We start from the raw sequence: 27,190 nt of genomic DNA, 5'->3' as shown, positions 1-27,190 counted from the left end.
GGTGGAGTCACTATCCCTGGAAGTATTTAAAAGACATGTAGATTGGCACTTAAGGACATGGTTTAGTGGTGGACTTGGCAGTGTTAGGTTTACGGTTGGACTTGATGATAATAAAGGTCTTTTCTAACCTAAACAATTCTGTGATTCTATAATTTTGAGGTTGGGCAGAATCTGAGTCCCTGCCGTACAGCTGTGTTGAGAATACATTACCATGTATTCCATGAGAAGATGGGGCTGATTCTGTGAGGAACAGTCTAAAAGCAGTGCAACTCAAATAATGAGTTTTAATTAAGGGGACAAACTGAATTTAGTAAAGCTACACACATTTATATCTGGTACTTGGTTCTGACAGATTCACCTGGTGACGTTTTTGCCCCCTTGTGGAGTTTAATTTATGCATTAGGACTGTTGCAGGCTGAAGGAGGGTTTCTTTTTCCCCATATCCCTCCTTCAGTATGACTACTGCAGGAATCTCATTCCTGGGAGCTGCAAGTCCACTATCGTTTCTACTGCTTCTAAAGCTAGACAGAAGAGTTAGCTTCAGTGTTGGGAAACCAGCAGAAGTCAGGGCTACAAATGACACTGATTTGTAGAACTGCCAGCTGAGCTGAGTGTTTATTATGTTGTCAAGGAAAGAAGCCGTACCCTGTGAAAGGCACCACAGGACAAGTGATGCAGTAGGTGATTTTCGCCGGGGTTCTGCTGTTGCAGTCCACAGGAGGAGAGTCATTGCTGTTTCTTAGTGGTGTATTTGTGTAGAGAATTGAGGGCCATCCACAACAGTAGTTAATCACAGTTTCCACCTCTCTGCTGAAAGGGATGAAATTTTGTCAAAACTCTAAACATCTGATATTCAGCTTCAGTTACCTTGCATGGATAGACTAATGAGCAGATGCTTAATTGTGACCCAATAGACTTGAAAACCAGAAAATGTTTCTTCTGACTGTCAGAGATGTGATAAGAAGATGCATTGCTACCTCTGGTAGCTCTAATGCTTTATGTAGTGAACGTCTTACAGAGATTAAATCCACAAAGTATATAGATGAAGGTGCCATGTAAGATGACATGGATCATGTAACAGCCCTCAGGATCAGTAGTGCATACCTTTATGCAGAAGCCATACTGGCTCATGGTTACCTAATTTCACTTTAGTAGGAATAACCCTCCTAAAATATATCCAGACATTAGGCAAGAGTCCAGGGACATGAATTGTTGCATAACCCCTGATGAGCACAATCACAGAATGTTAGGGGTTGGAAGGGACCTCCAGAGATCATCGAGTCCAACCCCCCTGCCAGAGCAGGACCATCTAGTCCAGGGCAGGTCACACAGGAACACATCCAGACGGGTCTTAAAAGTCTCCAAGGCAGGAGACTCCACAACCTCCCTGGGGAGCCTGTTCCAGTGCTCTGGAACCCCTACAGTAAAGAAGTTCTTCCTTATGTTTAGGAGGAACTTCCTGTGCTCCAGCTTGTGACCATTGCCCCAAGGAGATAATCCCATTTGTTTCTTAGTTTTTACTGTATCCTGTGTTCCTCTGCATTTATTTTAAGTGAATGTATATAATGAAGGCCTTGTTTGCTCAGGAAGAGACAGCAAGAATGAAAGGAGGATACTTTGGATGTAGGAAGGAATGGCATGCTTTGAGAGAGCTAGCTGTGTAAAAGGAAGATTGCTGTTAGGATTGAATTACTGGAGGAAGAGGGAAGGTTTTGAGAGGAAGGGAGCAGATGGGTTCAAGAAGAGTTTAAAGATTCACCAGATAAATAAAATTTGCAGAAAGGGATAAGAAAGCAATTTTTTTTTTTTTTCCTGTGTGGCTTGAGCAATAGTAAAACCTCAGACACTTACTGGAGAATTTTGGTTGGAGAACTGCCAGCTCTCTGGTTAGTCTGGTGTTAGTCTCTGCCCTCTTGAAACTGTGCAGCGTACAGCCTGTTCTATAGGATTTACCTTAGAGCAAGGCTGGAATTGACAATGAGAACTCTTGTTTCTCTTGAACATTGAGAAAATTTTGAGCTATATCTTATACTTGGTTTGGTTTTCTATTATGAACCATACTGCCATCTTGGATTCTGAATGTCCCTTGTCAATTATAAAATGACGTGTTATATTTAGGATTCTTTTGTGATGTGCTTAGACTTTGGTACTACAGAAGATCCTGGAGATACTTTAATTCATGTCTGACCTAGGTATCCAGGTTTCCCACTGTGAAAATCAGGAGGATGAGGTAAAATGAGGAGAAACTTGTGTGTATCTGGTTCCTCCCTCAGAGAGAGTCAAGCCATAGCACGAATATTCAAATGCAAGAGATAAGATGCACTTCCAGCATACATATATCAGATCTGACCTTTTAAACCATGTAGTTAGGAGCTGGCTTCTACCTGACATGATGCAATAAAACATTAATAAGCATTAATGGTCTACATGTGCTTTTATCTCTTATGAATCAACAAATAAATCTTATTAATTAAGTGTAATCAGAGTACAATTGGTTGAACATATTCAAAGAAGACATGCAGCTCATTAAATTCTCCAGTAATGAGTTAAACTGGCAATGAACTGTGTTCTATTTCTCCTAGTTAAATGCCATCCTCAGAAAGTGAAGTTAATGCCATGAATGCTTGGAAAACAGGTGGTGAGGTATTTTTGTGCTGAGATTATGATGGACAATAACAATGTAAGATCAGGTCTCTGCAAGATAATCCTTGTTTTGATGGTTCTATTTTTTTTTTCTCTTTTTTCCACCCAGATCATGATTCCATATGAAAATCGAACAAGTGAGGTGATGTACAATAAAATGAACATATCAGAGCTTAGTGCCATGATTCCACAGGTTGGTTGGGGATGACTGTGAAATTATTTATTTAAGGTCTCACGTAAATAATTTAAATTGCACAGGGCAACATGTTAAAGGAATGTCACTAGTAATGTATGTAGTCAATTACAATTTATGTCCTTTTAGATACAGTTATGACTTTGCTGAGGTTTGGAAACACATGTAATTGACAAAATGCAATAGCTTCCAAATTTTTAATAAGTAAATATTTGAAACCTTTAGTCTCAAAGGTGCATCTTAGTTAATAAATCATCTCTCTTCATAATCTTCTTTCATCACCCTTCTCTTTGTCATTGCAGTTTGACTGGCTTGGATACATCAAGAAGGTGATTGACACCAGACTCTATCCTGAGCTCAAAGATATAGGTCCTTCAGAAGATGTGATTGTTCGTGTTCCTCAGTACTTCAAAGATTTATTCAGGATACTAGAAAATGAAAGGAAAAAGTAAGGTTCCTCTGATGGTTTCACCCACACTTATAGGAGACATCAAATACCGGGCTTTTCCTGCCTTTTTTCAGGTGCTTCAGATATTCAGGTCTCTAGGCAAAAGGTCTGTTTGGTTTTGTCTGGATGAGGATATAAATTATTAGCTTGTGTTTATGAGGAGAACTTGCATTTTTAACACTTTTTTTTTATAGAAAACACAGATTGCCATAAAACTACTCTTTCAAGATACTTTCAACAGCTCTTACTTATCTAAGGTCTTGTATCTTGTGAAACCATTAATACCTGTAAAACTTAGCTGTAAAATGTGGGTAGCTCAGATTCAACACAGTAGATGTGCTTTGCACAGGGAAGCAAGCTCTCTTCCAGTGATGGAATGCTTACATTAATTTATAGTACCTGTAAAAATAACACACAGATCAAACAGTAAGAAAAAAAATTAAAATTAATCTGCCTACAGATCATCAAACATCCTGTCCTGGTTCCGTGTAAAAAGGGGTTCAGGGCAGGACCCACATGGAACAGAACTATGTACTCGCCTCTCCCCCCCACCGAGAGAGAGAGAGACACTTTGGAAAAAAAATGAAGTATATTGTTCAACAAGGAACAGAAAATGAAAAAGGGAGGTAAGGAAAATAATATATACAAAGATTAGGGGAATAATACAAAAAATAAAATATACAAAACCCTCAGAAATGGTTCCAGGGTCCCACGGAGTGAAAGGAGAACTTTCCTCTCCGAGCTCCAAGACAGGAGTGAAATAAGAAACCACTCCCTGCCTCTTATCAGAATGTGTGTGGGAAGGGGAGGGAATACAATGGTTTCACCCCCCCCCGGGGTCCTCCCAGTTGCTGGAAGGTCACGACCCCATTCCAAGCCTCTAACCACAACACATCCTTTCTTTCTAAAATTTAGACAAATATCACTAGTGTGCCACCAATCTTAACCTACTGAAGAAAGTCTTCTAAATAGTTTGGGCTGTCCATGTTTTGGATCTTCAGTTAGCTATGTTAGTGGGGACAAAGTAGTGATTTAGAGGTCACACATGTAGCAAGACAACAGAGGTTTAGTTACTGCATGCAAATATATTCTGTAACTACAGAGTAAACACCAGGAGACTTTTTCTGTTAGGGTCTTATTCAGGAAAAATCTGAGTATTGAAAAAGTGTTAAGCCAACCTGTGTGTCATGGCAGAGAGAGGCTGGAGTAATGACCAGAAAGAATGGCAACTCCTATCTTCAGCAAAGCCAGAAACTAGCTTCCTTACCCCCACGGGTCAGGGGCTAGTCAAAAGCAGTGTCTGATTTCCAGTATATTCATGCTGCATATTTTACAGTTGATAATGGTTTAGGCATTTTCTGCTCATTCTTAACTGTAACAGTCACTGCATGATAACAAAAATCATATTTATCTGTTAGATGATAATGTTAATTACTTAAAATGTCATAGTCTGTTCCGGAATTAACCTTGTTATATGGCCTGAGAAAGTTTGGACATCATCTTAATGCAAACTCCTAACAATGAGGTCTTAGCATTTCCCTGTAGGGTGAACTCTGAAAGCTTAACAAGGATATGTTCTTTTAAATATCTCATTTGCCATTCTCCATACGCTATTTAAAAGGTTAAATTAGTGCAAACAAATGCGAATTTGGTTTGTTACAGTAAATATCCAGACCAAACAAATTCCTAGTACAGCATTTCAAGATTTTATATTTGCTTCAGTATTTAGAACATGAATTAACTTCTCATCATTTCAGGAGATGCAGTGACATTTGGAGAAGCAGGTCCTTTCACCCAATTCATATTCTTTTTAGTTACAAAACTTCTATCCCTAAATTACACTTTTATTCCAATGCCTTATGTATCCCCCCCTTCCCAGATGAGCAACCTGCTGGCAAGAGTACTGTTCAGAATGACATAAAAAGACAGCTCATGCCCCAGTGATCTGGCAAAGTACTCCATGAAGTTTATTTCAGGTGGAGGGAAAAATGGAGCAAAAATTAAGTCCAGCTACAAAAGTATCTCTTGGTGATGGAGGTGACAAGTTATATGGACTCAGAATCATCGTATTAAAAATTGCTCCCTTGGTGAACCTGCTAAGCAATCCTGAATCGTGAAATCATACACATGGCAATGTTACTAGAAAACAGCACAGATGTAGCATGTCGAATGAACTTAGTAGAATAAGGTTGTTACTTACTTGACAATCCACTTGCATATAATCAAGTTACTGGGTAGAGCTTCAAATATGTGCAGTGTTGTGGTTTGAAGGTCTGTCTGAAATTCCCTAGCAAGGGCACTGATGTTAGTCCAGCCCAGAAGCATGGCTCTTTGAAGCAAGATGCCCAAGAAGCTGAGTAACTGGCCTGCAGGAGTTTCCATCAGCCCTGGTGTAGCTAGCTTGTCATGTCAGGTGTTCAGTGCTGAACTAAGCCACAACCTCTTTGTAAGAAGTCTTCAGGCATTTCTTCATAGAAAACTTCATGTAATTCGTGCGTCAAATTGTAGGTACTGAAATGCTTCTCTACTCCCATGTAGAAGTTGCCACTGGCCACAAAGAAAAGTGAGTATCATCCATTTGACGTGACAGTTGGCTTGAGATTGCACCCTCAGGTTTTTCTGTGTGAAATAAGTTGACCATATTTCTGACCTACAAGTATATGCACACTTAACTGATGAGTAAAACAGACTTTGCCCAGGCTGTCATGGATGCAAAACTGCCTTGCAGGTTCACATGAGTATGTATGCACACTTGTGTTGGCTTCTGTTTGGCTGGAGCAGCCTGCCAGGACAGCCAAATCCAGCAGCACTGCGGGGTGCCTGCCCTCCCCAGCCACTGAGCACTGTGCCTGACCAGACTGGTCCTCAAACCACCTCAGCCAGCCTGTGGAGAGTGCGCAGCCACCCAGCTGCTCTTGCTGTAGTGTCCCAATTTGATGTGCACACTGCTGGAGTTTTCACGTGTTCTGCCACCAATAGGCAATACTATAGCTTCCCTTAGACCTCTCCATTCTCACCTCTTTATCACCTCCCTGGCTGAGTGACCAAGAGCGTAACCTTCCAGCCCCAATGTATCTTGAGCTAGTGGCTTTGTGTGAGTTGAAGGTAAACCTTTATCGAACCTCTAAAGGTTTGGCAGAGGCAAACTGAAGTAACGACCCAGGCAAGTACTGCTGTGAAAACATGTTCACAAAGTGTGTTTATGACCTGTTATGATTCAGAGGAGGGGACAGTATGGGATGTGTCCATGAATTTAGTGGAGTGAGACTGTAGCAACAGCTATACTGCTCCACATCTGTGGCAATGGGGCATTGCAGAAATGGGATTTTTAGAGATAAGGGAGTGGTTCAGATGGTCCATGAAAACATCTTTGGTTGCAAAGGAGCAATTTTCCTCTCTATGGAGAAGTCTGTGGCTTGCCCAAAAAGTTATGTATGTCCCGTACATAGTGTAGAGCAAACAACATGTGGAGATCCATAGCTATAGAGCAATGACTAACGTTGAAAAACGTGTCATGTATAAGTCAAGATGAGAATAATATGTGTAGGCCATTACTGGATTTGTTTTGAGACTGTCTGAAGTTGAATTGCATATTTCACAGTACACTTTTACCTCATAAAGACACTGCTGCGCATGGAGAGAGCATAATTTAGACTAGATAAATCCTCCAGTCAAGTACTTGAAGTTTTAGAAAAGGGGTGTGGCTGTCAAGTCTCCTGGGAATTTTAAGCAAGTTCTTCCTGGATCTCTCAGCTTCATTTTTAATGAGGTTCTTGTTAGTGAGAATTGCCTCATTTTTTGGTATTTCAATTATTAATTTGCAAAATAGGAGTGGTAGTAACTCTAGGGGTGGTAAGAACTTTTAAAAGCACATTGATAATTTGTAATGAAAGATACAAATATGAGATAATGATAACATATATGGGATAGATTATCTAATATGTTTTACAGTTACAGTTTTTTTGCCCTGTAATGAGGAGAGATAACATTCACTTCGACTTGCTAAAGAAGTATCAGTTATTTTCTTATCTCTGATAAAACTTTTATGCAACTATTATTATGACACAGTTCTTGTCACTTCTATGGGAAGTGTAAACTCTGTCTTCAAAAATGCATTATCTAAAAATTACATAATAGGAGGTGGACTCATTATAAATATCCCCTAGAAGATGGTTATTGGGGTGTAATTATATATTAACTGGCTGCAAACACACAGATTATTCCGGGTAATAGTGATTTATGTGTTTAGCACCCATTAATGTTCAAGGTGAAATTTCCACCATTCAGTTGAATTGTTTGTAAAGATATTTCTGAGTGCTTTGTGTTACATCATATATGTTTAGATGTCTGATAAAAATACATCTGTTTTAACAGGACTCTTGCCAACTATGTTGTGTGGAGGATGGTTTATTCAAGGTTATTTAACCTCAGTAGACGTTTTCAGTATCGGTGGCTGGAATTTTCTCGGGTAAGTTAGAGTTTTATAACATTTACAATGGTACTTGTGTTGACACTATTGGTTTCCCTTATAGTTGCTTATAAGTTTGTAAAATGTGAAATGTTTTCCATGCTGGATAAATGTCTTGGATAAACTTTTTTTTTTTAAATGTCCCCCTGAGACAATTTAGACTTACATGTTCTTGAATATGACACTAAGGAAAAACATCTTTTAATTATATTAAGAATTTTTTAAGACCTCCCTTTTAAAAAACTTAGTCATCTTATGCAGAAACTGGAGAGCTGGAAAGTTTTTGAGGTATGCGTCAGGACTGTGATCTGTACTATTCCTGCAGGCCAAACCTGTTTGCCCAAAATCTAAGCTTTTGAAAAAAATTACTGTCTATGCATGCATGAATATAGCTCTGGGGAAAAAAAAAAAAAAAGAAGTCTAAGATTTCAGCTTTTCTAAGCTTGCTCAAACCTTTTTTGTACTCTAGAAGCCAATCACTTGACTTCCAGTGTGGAGTTACAGAAGCCCCAGAAGTTAATGCCCCAAACTACGAAAGCAAAGTTAATGATCTATTAAGTAATATGGGCATTTATATAAAACACATCTATTTGATGAAGTGAACCCTGAATAGAAAGCCAGCTTGATAATCCCATGGGCAGTATGAGAGATTTTTATGCAAATCAAGGATAAAACTGAAACTGTAAGGTGCTTTGTCTTGTTTCCAAGCCACTTCAGTTTAGATGGTGAAATTTTGGTTTGTCGTCATGACAATTAGATGCTTGGTGGCACCATGACAACACAACTGGCATGATGCTGCCAGTGATGTGGTATAGGAGGTGTGGGTGCTCTGTTCTCCCTGGTGAGGCATGCTGGTAGCTAACTGAAGCAACCAAAATGTCTTACCTTGAGTAGTACTCCAATAGTTCTGTGTTGATCACATACCTAAAAATAATCTCCAATAGCTTGATCAAAGTGCATAGGAAAGGCAGTTTCTTAAACGTTTGAAATCATATTCAAATCAGTCTTGTTAAAGATGCCATTTTCTTCATTGAAAGATGTAGGAAACAGCCTCTCAGAACCACAGCAACAAGTTTATAAGTGTGTCCCTCCTGGACCATTCCTTGTTAGCCAGGTAAAATAGATTGATGCCAGCCACCAGCCAGTCTATAGAATAATACTGTGTTATACTGAGTTATATTATGGCCAGAAAAATTCGTGGAAGGAAAATTTAAGCTGTGTACACTGTGCACTTTTACATGGTAATGAGCTGCTGTCACTTCTCTGGGTACTTTCTCCAGAAGCTTAGGGAGAAATCTAATTCAAGTTGGTTCAATGTTTATTAACAGTGTTGTCAAGGGTTTAATGTAAGTCGTTGGGAAAACTTAAGAACAGCACAGTAAAGGCAGTGAGTCAGCAGCTCATTCTCATTATCTGCCCCTGGGACCTGCAGATGGAGAGTTAGTTAAGTGCGGTAAACAGCAATAGCTAATAGTTAATAGCTAAAGTTAAGTGCAGTAAACAGCTCAGGGGAACAGACTTCACAGGCCAGCAGAAAGGACACGAAAAATGGAGTCCAAGGCAAAGGCTTTGTTGAACAATTTGTCCAGTCAGAGGCTGGAGGACTAAAGGCATACAGGTTCTTTGGGATCATGAAAAGAACCTGCCAACCTATTGCCAGGTAAGTGAAGGAAACAGTGAATGACTGCTAAGAAGACATGACCATGAAGTGAATCCCTTAAAGCAAAGGATATATTTTATTCATTAATTCCATCAGCCTCACCCGTCATAAGCAGTATTTTTTTCACCAGGTTTTAGTTTTGAATTGTTGGCTTTTACATCTTACATGTAGAAATCTTGGCATCAAGACACTTAAACTCTTTGCAAAGAGAAGGAAAAAGACATAATGAAACTTCAAAAAACTTCAGGTTGAGAAATAGCACAAACCTGCTGACTCTGGAGAAAGTGCTTTGATTACCACGTCAGCAACTATCAGCAGCTCCTCTGCAGTGGCACTTTGAGTCCTAGAAAATGTGCAGTGGCACCTGGGAAAGAGATCACTTAATTGTGTTGTGGAGCTCTGAATTGACTGGGAGGGCTTGAAACCTGCTATTTATAGTCACTGTTACTACCTGGAATGCTGTGTTTTAGAGTGTCACATTAATATTAGGAGGACCATTTTGGGGGAGTTCTAGTTGGCTATTGTAATATAAATATCAATAAACCAGCTGTAAGATACAATCTATTCCTCTCAGTTCTATTTTTATTAGTCTCACAGCCTGTGCTGGCTTTCTGTCCTCCTTACAGTCAAGCCTCCCTCAAAATAATGACAATTATTATGTTGTAATAATATGTCACAGTCTAAAAGCCAGCACTATCTCCTGACTCTTTCTGTGGCTTATGCATAGTCAGACCTTTCAAAAGGAATTTCAAGCTCTGATGACTAATGCCATGAGTCCTCTTCTGCTGCATGAGGAAAACGCTGCATTGTGGATTTGATTGGACCAAGAGAGAAATTTTCTTCTTTTTTCTCATCTTTTTTTTTTTTTTTTTTTTTTTTTTAAGTGCTGCGTCATATAAGAAGGTTGACAAATTTGGAAAAGGAGTTTATTTTCAAACTTGGCTCTGTTCATGAAACTATTCCCTTATTATGTATTGGTTTGGCTAATGTGGTTTTGTTATAGAAGCAGTGCTCTCTCTGTCATTGAAAATCTATTAGTGCACACACAGTGTTAATAAAAGTGTTTGAAAATGCTATCCACTGGAGTATTTAAGTATGAGTCATTGATTAAGCTTAATTACAGGCAATATGATGAAGAAAATCAATCTTTGAACTACCAAAATATCTGACCTTCAATAGCTGAGGGTTAAACTGCTCTGGAATTTTCCAATGAAATCTTTTTGTACTGGAAAGCAACAAATACAAACCCTTCAGTTTTGCTAGAAATTTAATTTTGTGCTGAAAAGAGGAGAATACTGGGAAAGAGAGGCTCAGAAACTGCTAGATCAGTGCTTAAGAGGCTTGTATAATCTGTGAGAGACCAACATTCCTATCCCACCTGACCTGATCTGGTGTTGACTGTACTCTGACAGGTGTTAACTACTGGACCTGGATTTCACTTGTTCTATGTGGAAAAACTTCAGAAGTTGCTTAAGTGGAAAGGGAACTCTCTAAACCTTGAAAAGAACAAGTTTCTTAAAACAGCACTGCTGTTGCATACATCGACCCATCTCATGTTTTGCTGTGTGTACTTTTTTTTTAGAATGAACTTCTACCTTGATGAGAAAATGTAATGTTAACTGAATAAGCATCCACGGTAACAACATTCTTCCCATGAGAATCAGAAACAGAGGCAGTGATGTGTTTGAGCTCTGTGTTGCCTTTGTTCATTGTTGCATTGACCATTCTTGACTATTTCTCTTTTGAAGCCCATGTATGATAGTGCAGGAACATCATCAAAGCCTGGAAGTGTCTGTATAACCACTAGTCCTTCAGTAAAATACACAAGGTGTTCTACCAACATCCTCCTACTATAACACAGAGTGAGATTTTAGGGGGATATATTCAATGTTCAGTGTTTTTGATGATTCAAACCTGTTTTCTCCTGAAAACATTCTGTTTGGCAAGAGGCTGTGGTAAGAGTAACCAGACAGGTAAATGGCAAAAAGGTATGGACACGTACCTACCAATGTTAGCCGTCATCAGTTAGCACAGATAATTTCATGATGATGGAGGGCTCTATAAGAGGTGTTTCATAAGGATTCACTTCATTTCTGTGAGGATGGTCTTCCCAGGCTTCCACCTAGTCAGCTGGGAGAGAGAAACTTTTTTGGGAGATACTTCAGAGCAGGGATTTTCTAGAGGAAAGTGTCTCTCCACTTACCTCAGAAAGACTACCAAGATTAGTCTAAAATTGTCACTTGGGAATGCCTTCATGTAACTAACCCTCTAAGTAGCCTCTTTAAGTAATTACTGTTGTACTGTTTCTACATCTAACTATTTTGTGGATTTTAAAAGATTTGTCATAGCACTTGATGAAAACAGAAATAACTGTAAAGTGTCATTATTGTTTCCTTTTGGTAGCTATTTGACAAATATGCTTTACACTATACTGTATGTGGATGCAGACTTGTTCTTAAACAATATGATGTTATGACCTATTACATGCACCTGCCAACAGGTGATCCATGGAACCACAACTTTGCTGCCTCAGTGGGATAAATGTGTGGACCTCGTTGAAAGTTCTCTCCCTTACGTTGTGGGTAAGATGTTTGTGAATGCCCATTTTAAAGAAGACAAGAAAGAGATGGTGAGTCCTCTGAGATCTCTGTCTAGAAAATCTGAATTAGTGGCTTCCTTCTCACAAATTGCCTCTGAGGTTAAACCAAAGTTTACAAAGAGACAAAATTCTTAGAAGTGCTTTAGTTGAATTAAATTTAAAATAAATAAATACATAAATAAAAACAAACAAACAAACAAACAAAAAACCACCAGAAAACCAAACCAAACCAAACAAAGAGCAAATGGAACAAATTTGAATAAATGTCACCTTTCTGTCTATCTGGGTACTGCCCATTCCTTCCATATACAGCTTTATAGACAAATATGCAGCCAGATCAAAACTAAGCTGAACACATTCATTTCTGTAAATAATGACAGCCAGGCTCTGTAGGAACAGAGTGAGGGGCATTGACAAAAAAATGGTTTTGTGTAGCTACTGTAACCCTTTATGGTAAAGTTTTTACTGACTAGTTAAAAAACTGGTCGAGATGTCTCTGCTTCAGGGTGACCCTTTTAAAACTGATTATGCTACACATGTAGTCTAAGCAAGAAAAATGTGACTGATGTCTGGCTTGAATTAAGGGAAGTTTAGAGCCACATAGTAAGAGTTTGTATTTGTGATTTGAATCCTTTTTGCTCAACAGTGAAGGAAAGTATTCTTCCATGCTGCTTAGTCCAGACAATAGCTTTTAGCTGGACATTTATCCTCATTTAACTAATTTACTCATTGAACTTAGCTCTGGGTGCAAGAAAGGCACGAGGGTTTAGGAAACATGTGAAAGAATCCTACACTGGGAGCAAAAGCTCTGTAATACTCTGGCACTGCTCTGGCTCAATAGCCTGAGTTTGACTTTATCTAGTTTAACTGTTTTCTCAGGGAAGGACTCCATTTTAGACAGAACAACACTGTGCTCTGGCTTGTTCAGAAGTTTGTGGTGTGTGTTCCCCTCTCAGGTTCTGCATTTCTTTTGCCACTTGCCTTCAGCTGGAGTTTCCTCTCTGAGATCCAGCTTTTCAGTTCCCTCCTTCTTGATCGGGTTTGTAATATGCTATTTTGACAGTTTAGTGCCAAAAAATATTTCATGGATATGCAGTATGACCTCTGAGCAGCATAAGAAGAGGACTATAAGAAATGGACACATTTTCATGTTTGTGTATGTGAGGGAAAAGGATGAGAACCTGATAGAGAATCGTTTTCTGTTGAAATGTGACCTAATTAAAATAATTCTTGGCATGTACATTTCTTTCACACAAAATATTTGAAAAATTTTCAAGACTGAATTCATGGTAGTATCCATATTAAGAAATGCATATAAAATTTATAGTGTGGATGACTATAGTCAAACACAGTAAACTGCCCATGGAGGAAAAAATTAGATACAGGTGAAATTTGTTGCAACCTATTCAGCAGTGTGCTTTTCAAGTTAATAGTGTCTAGTGTTATCATTTTCATTTCACTGGTTTGCAGTTCTATTTCTCTTTCTCAAGCACTAAGAAAACATTTGAGAAAGGCACACTTATTTGTACAGATTTTTTTTTTTTTCCCCTGGCTCATGGCATATATCTGGCTATGATAAACAAATCCTGAGTTATGGCGAGTATGGATTCTTTTTCCCCCACATTTTGTCTCTAATGTTTCATACCTTAGATACTTCTCTCCTTTTGTAAAGAAAGACATTATTTGTGTCTAAATATAGCATGGTTTCTGACCCAGAGTGCCTACAGTGTTTCTTACAGCTATGCCTGAGCAGTTTCAGTAATAACTTTGATAGCAGGAATAAGTTTCTCCCCCTGCCCCCTGCAGCTACAGCTGGTGCATAAAGCCTAAGTATACACCAGGGCCCAGCTGCAGAGCTCGAATTTGAACTTGTAACCTCCAAATACAGGGAGTTCACCTCATTAGTGCACTAAGTTAATTGAGTCAGTGCTCTGTCATCAATATCTTTAAGTTACTCTATTCCCTGGGATGCAGTTTGCTGTGAATGTTGACTGTTCAGTCATATTTAATGCTAGACCTGTTCCGGTTGTCCCGTATTGTCTCTAAACATAAGAAAATGTTTTTTGAGTAGGGTAGGAAAAAGTGCATAAGCAAAGGAGCTTTGCTGTGTTTTGTCTGGCTCCACCACAAATAAAGAACAGTTCCAGTTTAAAATATTCATCTGATACATAAATGACAACTTAGCTAAAGGTAACATTACTTTCCAGGGTTTAGTGCCCACTTTTAATGATGTTTCAGGGCTACTAGATCTATAGAATAAAATTGTATAAAACTCTAGTATTTGACACACTCATTATTTTAAAATGTAAGATAATGCAAAGATCAAATAAGTCCTCATGTAATGATTATTTGTCTTGTGCTGCCTCAACTCTGGTCTAGTCTGTGCTCAGAGGACTCAGTCAATGGCTGGATCCCTTAAGTTGCCTGACTCTTGCAGTATTGTCAGTGGCTGTCAGTCATGAGGTTCATCTTATTGATATCAATAGAAGCAACTGGTTGTCTGCACCTTTCTTGTCTGTGCTGCCAGTTGGATGCATAGGCATGAGGGCATTTCTGCTCTTTAGACTGATATCATGAGTCTCTTAGCCATTAGGTTTCCTATTTACTGTAATTTCAGGATTCTCATAGTGTGCAGACTCCCTAAACGCTCCTATTATTATTTTTTCTGACTTGGTTGTGGTATGCTTGTGGCTTTATATAGGTGTCTGAAGAAGCACTCAGGCTAAAACGGTTGTGGGTTTTCCTAGCTTTGCACGGGAATGAGCTGTCACTGGTGGTTCAAAACCACGGAAGGAAGCAATTCAGGCTTCTCAGTACTGTGAGCCATGGTCTCTATCCTTGCAGTAAACAGAGGGAGGAGTACCTCATAAATACAGATAAATACGGACTGAATATTTGGATACTGCTTTGTATTTGGATCATGATATTCTCAGCCCAAAGAAGGCTACAGATGCTCTCTGCAGAAAAGGCTTTATTTGTGCAAATGTCTTGCAGCTGGCTCCTTCTGCATGGGTTAGTGATCTAGAACTGAAGCAACAGAAATCTCCCCAAATCACTGCAAATCTCACAGTGTTTTTTATGATTTCAAGACACACATTATCATAATTGTGACATGAAAGAATCAGAAATGAACAGGTTGTGTGGTACACCTGAAGGAAAAGAAAATGGAAATAAACTTTTTTTTCCAGAAGTATCTGAGGACTACAGAAAGAAGAAATTAGTGTCCAAGAAGAATAGCATTTACTGTCTGATTTGGAATCATTCATGGTCTAACCATATCCATCACTCCTGCATGCACCAAACATTTTCTTATAATGATTCTGCCTTGACATATTTTACTGAGGAGGGGTTTGCTCAATGTTTTGCAGATGGAGGAATTAACTGAAGGAATTCGCTGGGCTTTTATTGACATGTTGGAAAAGGAAAATGACTGGATGGACTCTGAAACAAAAAGAAGAGCTTATGAGAAGGTAACAAATATAAATGTTGAATGGGTAAAAACCCTGTTATGGTGAAGATTTGACTTGAGTGAAAACAGAATGTCATGGAGTGTACTTGCAGTTCCAGGTACCCATCATTTTGTTAATGAAGGGATAGGTACCACATTTGTTTTGATAGAAGCTCAGCCATTTGAGCTACTGCTTCTCTGCTGAAGTTTGGTGTTTTGTTTTTTTTTTACTTTTTCTTCCACTCTTGCCTCCATCTTTCCTCAGCTGGTTCTGGCCAATGTAGACTGTGAACTTATTTCAGATTTGAATGTATGGTGGCTTTTCTTGAGAAGGTCTTCATCTTGATTGGGATGTCAGGGGCATACCCACCTAAAACAGAAAATGATGTCTAAAATGGCTGGAACAGCTGAGGATATTTGGTGTGAAGATAGAGGATCCAGCCTAGAAGATAGCTCAGGTCTTTTACCTTCTCCAATGTCATGATGGGAGTCCTACCCTGAAAGCATATTCCAGGAGGGCAATGACCATCCCAGCTGAACACCCATCTCCTGACAGAATAATACGAGTTATGAAGTGGTGTGATCAAGGGTGGCATTACTGGTCCTGATTATTTTCAGATGGAGTGACAATAAAATGCAGGAGGTAAAGGTGAAGGCAGGAGGAGGTATTCAAAACTCCCTTTTCACTCTTTTCCTATGTTTATAGCACGTGATATGTGGAGAGAGAATTTGTACAAAAGCACTGCCCCCAGAGCAGCAGTTGGAAGAGGCATAAGCAGAGAATAGTGGAGGGCAATGTGTAGGACTGTCTCCTTATTTGTTGAGGCAATGGGATATCAGTGAATTAGTAAATACCCTCTTCAAATAAACTCACATGCAAGTGCAGCTGAACTATTCCTGCTTGCTGGGCTTGACTGAAAATAGCGGTGTTTTGATTTAAAAACAAACATGGACTTCTGAGTTTTTTGGCAATTCCGATTGAAAGGTTTTTGAGACATGTTATCATTGGAAAGTTTTGAATTCCGTACACAGCCCATTTACATTTAGCTTTTATACAGCAGTGCTCTTCACAGATGTGCAAATGAATTAGAGCTTCATAAATGCACCAATAAACTCTATAGCAATAGAACAACAGTAAGATGCCATTTGTTTCCAGCTAACTTGATGGTAAATGCACTGCAGTTATTACTTCTTACTGGCTATTATGCTTGGCTTTTTACTAGAAATGCCATTAGAAATATAACAATCTGTAATTTAGGTATTTGACAAATTTGGTGCAATGTAAATGCAGGAAGATTTTCTAATTATTTTCTTAATAGTTATATTTGTATATTACCTTAACAGATAATATATGCAAGTCTGATCTTGATTTTTCTAGCAAATGATCTGCGTAACCATTTTGTTCAAAATCTGCTACTTGCCTTTCAGCAAAGAAACAATGCAAACATTGCTGCAAAGAAACTAATTCCCTAAAAAGCTCTCCCTTTCCCAATTTGGAGAGTTTTGTTCAAAAGAAAGGTTATAGGTAGAGATGCCTGTTTCCCTCTGTTGACACATTTGGAAGCTTATGACACTTTGCTCCTGACTGAGGCATCTCATTTAAGTTTCTGAAGTTAATGGGGTGAGTCTGGGCCAAACAATGCATGAAAAACTAAATTCAAGCAGTGCAATAAAAATACTACTACAAGCCATAGCCGCAGCACTACAAACAGCAAATGGCTTAAATCCATTTTCACTGACTTGAACAACAATTTTATAGTTTACTGACACAGGAACAAGGTCAAGCTTGTAAGATGCAAGTGTTACGTAACGACTCAGAAATTGCAGTAATAATTATGTGGTAGGACTTACGACTGCAAGGTTAAGTTCAGATTCACAGAAATGGCTACTTGGCAAGAAGGAACGAGTCTAGAGAGACGTCTTGATAGATTTCCAGACATGGAGTTTGATTGTGTTTATTAAATACTATTTATTGCTAATATCTATGGATAGATATTTGATTTTTCCTGGGACACTGGGGTAGGCATGTTTTAACTGAGGAATTAAATTCATTACACGTATGGTCAGATAATTCACTGTGGAAATCTAAGATTTATAATACAACAGAACCTTCAAAATCCGTTATTCTGCTCCTATTAAATTTCATGAACCCAGCATGTTACGCTGTCACTTTTTTAATACATACTTGTCAATAGAGCAGCAAAGACAACATGAATTTTGGAGTGGGGTTTGTTTGTTTGTATTTCGTTATTATATAGATCTGTAAAAGTGACATTTCCTCATCAGTAAGGATCACTCACATCTGTAAGGATAGTGCAAGTGCCACGGGTTTCATAATTAGGAAGGAGCTCAGTTTGTTCTTGAATTGAAAAGCAAGCTTTTCAAGAACTTTGTTAATGACCTCTTGTGGGTCTTCTTAAGTTTACCCTTTATTTTGCACCGCTGTCAAAACAGAGGCTAGTGTTATGACAGAGCACAGTAGGATGCTGAAAGTACAGTCTTTCAGACAAAGGCCAGAAAGGACTCTCTGCTTTGATGTTTTATATAAGCAAACTGTAGTATTTCAGCCAATTCTTGCTGGCTTAGCCCAATAACACATAAATGAACTCATTTAGTTCTCTATTGTTACTAACACTTCCATGGAATTTTTTTATTAGGATAGGATGGTATGCTTGGAAATAGATTTCAGTCCTGCATGAGCATCTTCTGTTTGTTTTTATTTCCAGAACAGAACATGGCACCAGCTTCACTGTTAATCTGTATTATCTACAGTAATATCACTTGCCTAGTGGATGAAGAGAAGGCAGTGGATGTAGATTTTCCTGGATTTTTAGTAAGGCTTTTGATGCTGTCCCTCACAGCGTCATTCTAGAAATCTTGTCCAATGTGAGACAAGTGATTTATGGTGTGCTGGGTGAAGAACTGGCTGAAAGCCAGTGCTAAAAGGGTTGTAGTGAACAGGGCTGCATCTGCTTGGCAACCAGTCACCAGCAATGCTCCTCAGGGCTCAATTCTAGGACCAGTTCTGTTCAATATTTCTCTCAATGACCTGGATACAAAGGTTGAATTCACCATTAGCAAGTTCGCTGATGATACTAAACTGGGAGGTGCTGTTGACTCTTAAGGGACAAGAAGCCTTGCAGAGAGATCTAGATAGATCGGTGCATTGGGCAATGGTTAATGGGATGAAATTTAACAAGTCAAAATGTGGGATTCTGTACCTAGGAACAAGTAACTCTGAACACAAGTATAAGCTAGGAGAGGAGTGGCTGGAAAGCAGCCCAACAGCAAGCTCAATGTGAGTCAGGAATGTGTCCTGGCAGCTGAGAGGGCAAACTGCACCCTGGGGTGCATCAAACACAGTACAACAAACTGCTAAAAAGTTTGTTTGGGTGATTATCCCACTGCATTCAGCATTGATGAGCCTCAACACCTCAGTCCTCAGACATTGGACTTATCTAGTTTGGAGAAGGGGAGGCCATGACCTCTTTGCTCTCTACAGCTTCCTGAGGAGGGTAAGTGTAGAGGGAGATGCTGATCTCTTCTCCCTGGTACACTGCCTGGACACATGGGAGTGGTTCAAAGGTCTGCTAGAGGAGGTTCAGACTTGACACTAGGAAACATTTCTTTGCTGAGAGGGTGGTCAAATACTGGAACAGCCTTCCTAGAGAGGTGATCGACATTCCAAGCCTGTTGGTGATTGAGAGGCATTTGGACAAAGACCTTAATAATGTGCTTTAACTTTTGGTGAGCCCTGAAGTGGTCAGGCAGTTGACTAGATGGTCATTGTATGTCCCTTCCAACTCAAATATTCTATATTCTATTCTGTTCTTGTTATCAGTAAAGAAAGGAAGTTTTTTGTTTGGCAAATAATGTCTTGGTCTTTTGTTTTCATAAGCAGCTGTCACATTGTCCCTTACAGCAATGTGAAGTAGAGCTCCTGCCTGAAGTTCTGTTACAGAACTGTATGCTGCATGGAAATGACTGTGATTCATATATTTAGCTTTACCTACATATTTTTAATGTCATTGCACTCTTGAATTCTTTGAACGGTCTAAAAAGAAAGGAACAGTAGAAACTTTTTTTTTTTTGACTGGGCCTGCTTCATGTGATCCGTTTAATTTGTCATTAGCCTTTTCTTTAGCTTCAGGCATATTTGGGTCATTAACAAAATTTTTACTCATTTCCTGAAAAAAGACTAAGGTCAACGTGTGACCTCAGTGTCTGAACTATGAGCACGGAGAGCCATCCTAGAAAAACGTCTCACCTTAGACTACTCTTCTGTTCCTTATGGTGATTGTGTCTTTAGATTACAATGGTGTAATGCAGATGACCTGACAGGCTTTGAAGAGAATTAACTGCAAATCCTCTCTGTGATTCGGGTACTCACTGTTTTGTGTGTTTTCTGCTGCCTGCTTTCTGACTGATGCCCACCATTCTCATTCATTTGGCTGAGGCCAAACTTGTATACCTTGCTGTCAGCCCGATGCTTTGCAGTCAAAGGGACCATCGACCTCTGAAGGACTTACAGAAGGCCCTCTGGTACAATCGATGCTTGAATTTTGCTTTAGGCAGCCTGTCAGCTCCATCTAATCACCGAAATGTTTCTCCATCTGTGACTCTCTTTGTGTCTCTTCTGTTATTTTAAGTTACTCAGAGGGGACACTACTAATCTGATGAGCCCAAACCTTATTAAAAGGATCAAATCAGCTAGTCTGTGTGACATAGGGATCAATTGTCTTGCAGTCTTGATTTCTGAGAATTACTTTTTAGCCCTTGTATACTTGCGAATTAAGGTTTGACTTTCCCTCTGTAACAAAACAATATAATGAGATACCATCTAATAATTTCCTTTTATCCTCCCTTCATTCCTTTCTCTTTGTGATCAAAACATGGATTTAAACCTGACTATCTGAAAGCCAACCTTGCAAATGAAGTTTTTAACAGGGTTAGGTGACTCGGTCTGTCTTCAAGTGCAGTTCTCACCTAGCTCTCTGGATGGAGCTCATGTTGCTTCCAAAGGAGCTCCGAGTCAGAGAGAAGCACTCGGCGCTGTGCTGGGATGCTGTTCTCTGCCCTGTTCTTCCTCCTCTGCTCTACACAAGCCTTGCTTTATTGCTCTGTATTTGACCATCATCTGCAATTTGCTTAAATTATACCTGTTAACCTCCCAAATATTCAATGGAGATCTATCTCTAATTAAATAAAAACAAACCAAAAGGTGAAATATTCCTCTTCTTACCCTTTTAGCCTCTCTCTTTTGTGAGGGTCGTTAGATTTTGCCTTCATTTGAAGAACAGAGTAGTTACCCAAATGAGTGCAGCTCCAAGGGTGTGTCTGCAACAGTCTCCAAGCGTGTGGTCCGCAAGTTAGAGAAGCTGTGCAGAAAGATCCTTCCTTGGCTGCTTGGGCACCTGATGAGCTCTGGGCCACCTCGCAGCCTCTGGGAAGGATGGCAGGTCAGGAGACAGGGGAGAGAGGAGAGCCTTTTGCTCCCCTTACAAGGAAGGTGAAGATTGCAGCCAGATATGTCAGCCAAATGGTATTGATGGTGTGATTTGTGATGGTGGGCCACAGGGAAAAGAGAGAACCTGCAATTGAAGCACCGTTCACATGACTTGGTTATTGGGTCTCTCATCTTTAAAATGGTAATTTATTGATGCTGCTCTTCAAGGGATAATTCAGTGGAAGATCATCACTAAGATGTAAAATTCTTCCCATTTTTGGGCAGGAGCTGTTATTCTATAAATCACTATTTGTCCTTCCTGAAACGTACTGTGCTCTTGGATTTAATTGGAGGCTTGAAAAAGAGAATTTTTACACAAAAAGCAAAAGCTTATTTTTTGAAAGTTTGCAAATAGCCTGTATTGTAGGAAGTTATTTTTGCTTTGCAATACTGTTTTTAAAGCCTGAACAATAAGCCAAAAAAATGTTGGTTTTCCTCTAATAAGATTTTTCTGTAACATCATTAACTTCTTTAGGTCATGGAGCACAAATCCCAGGGTCACTGTGCAATCATTTTTTGCCTACTGAACTTGGCTGCTGCTTGGCTTTATTTCTGAGGAAGTCGAACACACAACATTTGCTTTCTTTACATCTCTCTGAGTCTGGAGACAGAGGCAAGAGCACCGCAGTAAAATATAAGGACAGTGCCTAGCTATAGGTGTCTCTCTCAGGCAGTGTAAGGTATCATTGTTTAGCCTATAGAGTTTGTTCTGCTGCTTCAGAGAGCTACAGTGAACCTCCCTAGATAACACAGTGTAATTTAGGCGAATAGCCCTTAGGAAATCAAGAGCCATCTGTACCAGCCCCGATTTAAGAAAGTATAGATACTTTAAATGAGGTAGATGTCCATGAGTTATCCCACTGAACCCATTTGCTTCTCAGCTGGCACTTACTGGCTGTATCTGGCCCTCCAGTCAATTAGCTGAGCCCCTGCCATCTTTCCCAGCCCTCCAATGTCTCTCTCTCTTCACATTTGAATGATTTCACTACAAACTTGACAGCCATACTGCTCAGACCAGAGTTCCAATATCTGGCTAGGACAGTGGCCAAGCAGTAGCAGATGAACATAAGGAGCAAGCACAAAGGGATACATTCCTTCTATCCTCTCCTGGCCTCTGGCAATCCACAGCTCAGTTGCTTCCTGGGCCAGAAGTAGTGTCTTTGTATTTATTAATATTTTTCTGCTGCGAGTTCATTTACTGACTTTTTGAACTCACAACAATTTTTATCATGCCCAACTTCCCAAGGCAATGAGTTCCCCTGCCTCATTGTGCTTTGTGTGAGAAAACAGCTCCTTTCACTTGTCTGGAAAATGTCACCTTCTCCCCCTGCGTTCTTGTAGTGGGAAAGCCAGATAATTATCATTGCCTGTTCTTTTCTTGTGCCCACTTTTTCTTCCCTATAACCCTGGCACAGCAATACACTCAGTGAATATGGAGCCTCCTATATTTGTTCACATAGATTTTCCAGGGCATGCACTAGATACAGTTTTGAAAAATAACTTTTCATTAAGCTCTGAGGCATAATCAGACAAAAAGGCCAGGCACCACAGCTTCAGGAGCTAGAATAATCTTGCTTAATACCATGTTAATTTTTTTCACAAAGTTGATAAATCATCCAATCTTGAGCGTGGTCACTGGGTGCTCTGCAAAAAAAAAAAAACCAACCAAAACCAACCACAGTGTTTTGTGCCTTGAGGTCTGTGGATCCAACCTATAAAAAATGATGCAAAAACATAACAGAGGAAACAGCTCTGAGTTTCAGTGCCTCCCATATCTCAATTGGGCTTTTTCTGGAATGAAAGCTAGCACAAAGCTGACCCAACAACACTCGGAAAAAGAGAGGGATGGAGTTTCAAACCCAAAGATCCCAAGACACTTTTTACAGGTTCTTTTAAGGTGACTTCATATATTTGTTTCAGGGGTCTTGAAGAACTTCTTAAACTTTAGGACTGCTTCAGAGTACTAACAGAAGTTGCTCAACTCGCTTCAGAAGAACTAGAAAAAGAGTGAGAAATTTCCAAAGGCTCTAATTGCATTTAGACACTTCGTTCCTGTTCAAAAACCAATAGAGGTGACTGCTGACCTCCAAGTTTACTGTTTTTACTAGAAAGTTTGATTCAGATCTTCCTGAAACAAACCTGTCATTTCTAAACAGGAAAGCATATTTCTGCTTAGTGCAAACTGAACCTTGGCACAATTTTCCTCTGGGAAAGCAAACTTTTTTTGCAATTAGGATAGTCTCTGGATGCAAAAATTAAAGGTGCTGCCTTGTATTGCAGTAGTTGCATTGCAGGGAGCAGTGAAGAAGTCTCCTAATAAAGGTGAAACATGGACTGGAGTTCAGAAAGGGCAGTCACATTTTAACTTTTCCTACATCTACAGTTCCCTCAGGCATTAAATATGTCACAGGGAGATTATCTTTATGATGTAACTCATCTTTATCCTTCCGTGTTCACAGACATGTGAAGAGAAGGAGACAGCCAGCTAGAAAACAGTAAATTATGTAGATGCTGCACAGCTCAGAAATGATGTAAGGGATCTGAAATTTTGCTCTACTTGCCTAGTTTGGCATTTGGTCAGAACACTGAAGCTACCAGTCCTGCACCATACCTGAGACAGCTGTTTGGAAAATGTCAATGTTTAGAGTAACATTTTTCATCTGTAAAATACAGAGAGTGCAAGGTACATTCCTTGTAGTGTAGAAGTGTTCCATACTTTCCTCTGAGTAGAAATAGGTCTTCACTTTCCAACAGATTAACCACTTTTTTTTTTTTTTTCATTAGTTGTTTATTTCTTGTCCCAAATTTTAATTTTTGAGCTCAAAGAATAATCTTTTTTGAATCCTGAATTTCATTTAACCTTCTCAGGAGAACGGAGCCTTCCTGTTTAGTAACCACAGGAGATGTTCTCCATTGGCCAGAGTTGAAACTAATAGCCATGGCATGTTTGCTTATCTCTCATCTCTGGGGTTAGATTGCTGCTGTCAGCTTCTCCCTTGTTATCTGGCTGCTGCTACTGCTCACTCAGTTGTGCAGAGATGTCATTAATAACCTGAGCACCGTGCAAACAGATAGTAGAAAACAGGTGAAGGGAGAGGAAATTGTATTTAACCCTGATCTTGCAGCTGTCATTTTTCAGACTTCGCCATGACTCCATAAGGCCACAATGGGTGTGTGACATCAAAACACTTGTGACAAATCTCATGCTTGAAATAGAAGGAATGAGCCAGATGGATGGCCACACCTGCAGGTGCACAGGGACTAGGGTGAACCTGAAGCTTTTGTGGCAGAAATGCAATATGAAAGCATTGGTAAGCTAAAAGACAGTTTAACTGTTCCAAAGGGCAGGAAGTCTTCAACCAACCCTGGAAGTTTTAGACAGTTTCAGCTCTAACTTCCATTATCTGTGTTGTTTTACCAAGTAAAACTGCCATCTGTAGAGGAACAGTTATAAAGACATTGTAGTCCCCTAGGTCAACAGTAAAATACTGAGGTACGGGAGACATTTTCTTCATGGAGGAGTCTACAAGGGCATGCTCAGGTATCTCCTTGGCATTCTCTCTATTTCCAGTGAGACTGTGGTGCTATCCATGTCCTGTATATGCCCACGTGAGCCACAGAGAGGAAAGCTGCCTGCTGTCTGAGAGCAGACAAGAAGCTCAGCAAGGCAGGGCCTCTGGCTGGGGCTCTAACATGGACCCTCAGCCTCGGGCACCAAGCTGTCCAGGACCAGGAGCCTTAGCAGCACTTTAACTGGCTCAGGTATTGTACTGGTCACAGATGTCTGGAGAAAAGTTTAAATGGTTTCAGGTACTGGTATTGCTGGATTTTACTTTTAGAGGTCATCAAGACTCAGGAATTTGCTCCTTTAGTGGCCTTTGAGAGCCAGAACACTGTGCCTAAGAATAAATGCTTCCTCAGCTGCCCTCCTTTGTTAGGGAGCTGTGAGGTGTCTGGGTAAGTGGTGACTTCCATCAGTGAGAGAATTAATAAATATATATAATTTATTTTAAAATAAAAATATGTAAATATTTGGAATATAGAGGGGTTTGGTCTTAAGTTGAGCATTTCCTGCATATGATTTTTCTATATTCTGCAGCCTATGTTTTGTTTATGTAGGCATGTTCTTTTCTCCCAGTATACCATAAAGCATAGACAGTGACATGTAACCATAATGGAATGCTTACTGGTACACTGCTGATCAGGGTCCCTGTTCAAGCAAAAGGACTTTCTCCCCAGAGAGAAAACCTGCAAGTCCTGAGCTGAGTAATGCTTGTGTTAACACACAGTCCTTATTTCCATTTTAGAGTGGTGTAAGAACAAGTCCCTGCCATGTCTGGTCTTGGCCATATCTAGACTGAGTCTGGTGCTTGCTTGTGGCTAGAAATGAAAAGGAAATGTTTCACATTCTGTTCATGGAAAAAAAAAAAAAGGAGAAAGTTGCTCTGCAACCTTTGCTGAAGCAAAGATAACCTTGAAAATGTTAAATGACTATAAACTGATGCAAGCAGAGGCTAAGGTCTAAGGCTAAAGTTGTCCCTCTCTGGAACAGGTTATTCAGAGTTTTGCATAAAACTGCCAAAAGAAACACTGTGGTAACTCATATTCCATACAGCTGCGTTGGGAAGAGAGTTTCTTTGCTCTTTCCCAGTCCCCTGGGGCTGCCATTCTTTCAGTGTTTGGTGCCAGGTATCTTTTCAGCACACCAGGATTTTGGGTGCTTGGAGACTTTTATTTTGTCAACTTAGTGTATTTTGTTAAATCTTCTGTTTTTCCAGAGCCAAAACAAAAACAGCAGAAAAGATTTTGCATCAAGGTGGGTGTGTTTCTAATAAGAGGTGGTATGACAGTGGGTGAACTGATGGGGAGCTCTGGTGGTGAGCAATGAAATGAGTCCAGGAAGAAATTTCTCAAAAAAAATGCAGCATAATTATTTCTGCAGCTCACTAATATGCCAAAGCCTGATCAGTGGTGGCTTTTTCTTTTTGTCATTGCAAATCCTTAGGATTACAGTGCATAATTTGTTTGGTAATGATAACTAATGTAATTTCAAAAGACATATAAAGAGAATTTTGAGCTGGGGGGATGTGTTTGGTTATTTGGGGTTTTTTTTGGTTTATTTTTGTTTTAAGAGACAATTGTATTGGAAAACATAGAACATTGCCTGAAAATAAAGGCATAGAGTGATACAGTCTTCTGAAGTACTGAGGATATGTCCCAGATTAACAAGTATGTGAGCTATGAGAGCCCTGTCAAAGGCAGTTTAGCAGCATATACCATGGGACATAGCTATAGCAGCGATGGTCTGTGCCTTCAAACCACAGCACTTGCTTCTGGCTTGTTTGACGTGCAGCTGGAGGAGCTCTCAGCTGTTTGCACATCCCCTGGTGTAGTCATACCCTAAGTGTTCCACAGGGAATCCAGTACGGAACTCCCCATGCTGGAGTGGACATGTCACTGCTGGTGTGGGGCCATGATGCCATAGCTGGACCTAGTGCAGGTGAAGTCAGTTTGTATACCTATGCCCTATCCTTTCTTCTGGTCCACAGGCATGATCCCAGCTCCCCTGAGAACCCACAGACCCTTAAAAACTGAGAAGCTTTGGACAGTGATGCTTAGGTGTTAAATATATCTTTTGCCAGGTGCTCAGTTGTGCTGGTCCACTGTGTAAGTGCATTTATGTCTTATATAATCACAAAGGAAGATATTAGCTGTGTGCTGTGAGGGAATGTATTTCATTTACAGAGCTGTTGTTCTGTTTCTGAAAGACAGCATTTATGTCTGTCATATATGATATTCTATGTATAAAATAATGGAATCATGGTGATTGTCATACAGAGGTTACAAATGGAAAATGGAATTAAAATGATATGGACAAAAGAATTCTTTTTCTTTAAAAAAAATTAAGCAAAGCTGGCAGTGGAATGAGTTTGGAACCAAAGTGGTAGGAGAATATATGAGCAGATCGATTAATTACATTGCTGCATTGAACTAAGGAGTTACATTTGTGAAAACATCACAGTGAATTTCTATTTTTATACAACTGTTTCACATTTTCTGTGATTTAGTTCAGTTCTGTGGCTAAAAAAAAAAAAATAAATTTAATATGGGATTAGTTTATACTGAAAATTTAATTCCAGTGAAATTATCATCACAGTTCTTGAACTAATGATTGAGACTCTCATCTTCCAGAGGGCCAGAAACAAAAGGCATTTAGTACAGGAA

The 27,190-nt window shown here is 39.6% G+C and overlaps 1 protein-coding gene across 1 annotated transcript in view; it reads left to right on the top strand.

Annotated features, from left to right (window-relative positions):
• Positions 1-27,190, top strand: part of PHEX (phosphate regulating endopeptidase homolog, X-linked) — a gene marked incomplete at its 5' end in the record, with an annotated part of 79,824 nt that overhangs the window by 9,779 nt on the left and 42,855 nt on the right. The window contains 5 exons of the mRNA XM_008946846.1: positions 2,753-2,836; positions 3,139-3,284; positions 7,659-7,752; positions 11,913-12,041; positions 15,380-15,481. Coding sequence (XP_008945094.1) covers positions 2,753-2,836; positions 3,139-3,284; positions 7,659-7,752; positions 11,913-12,041; positions 15,380-15,481 — 555 coding nt within the window. The remainder of the gene's footprint in view (positions 1-2,752; positions 2,837-3,138; positions 3,285-7,658; positions 7,753-11,912; positions 12,042-15,379; positions 15,482-27,190) is intronic.

Source organism: Merops nubicus, unplaced genomic scaffold, assembly GCF_000691845.1.
Source record: "Merops nubicus isolate BGI_N331 unplaced genomic scaffold, ASM69184v1 scaffold1369, whole genome shotgun sequence".
NCBI lineage: Eukaryota > Metazoa > Chordata > Aves > Coraciiformes > Meropidae > Merops > Merops nubicus.
Note: the sequence above shows the minus strand (reverse complement) of the source record. Positions and strands in the feature narration are given on the sequence as shown.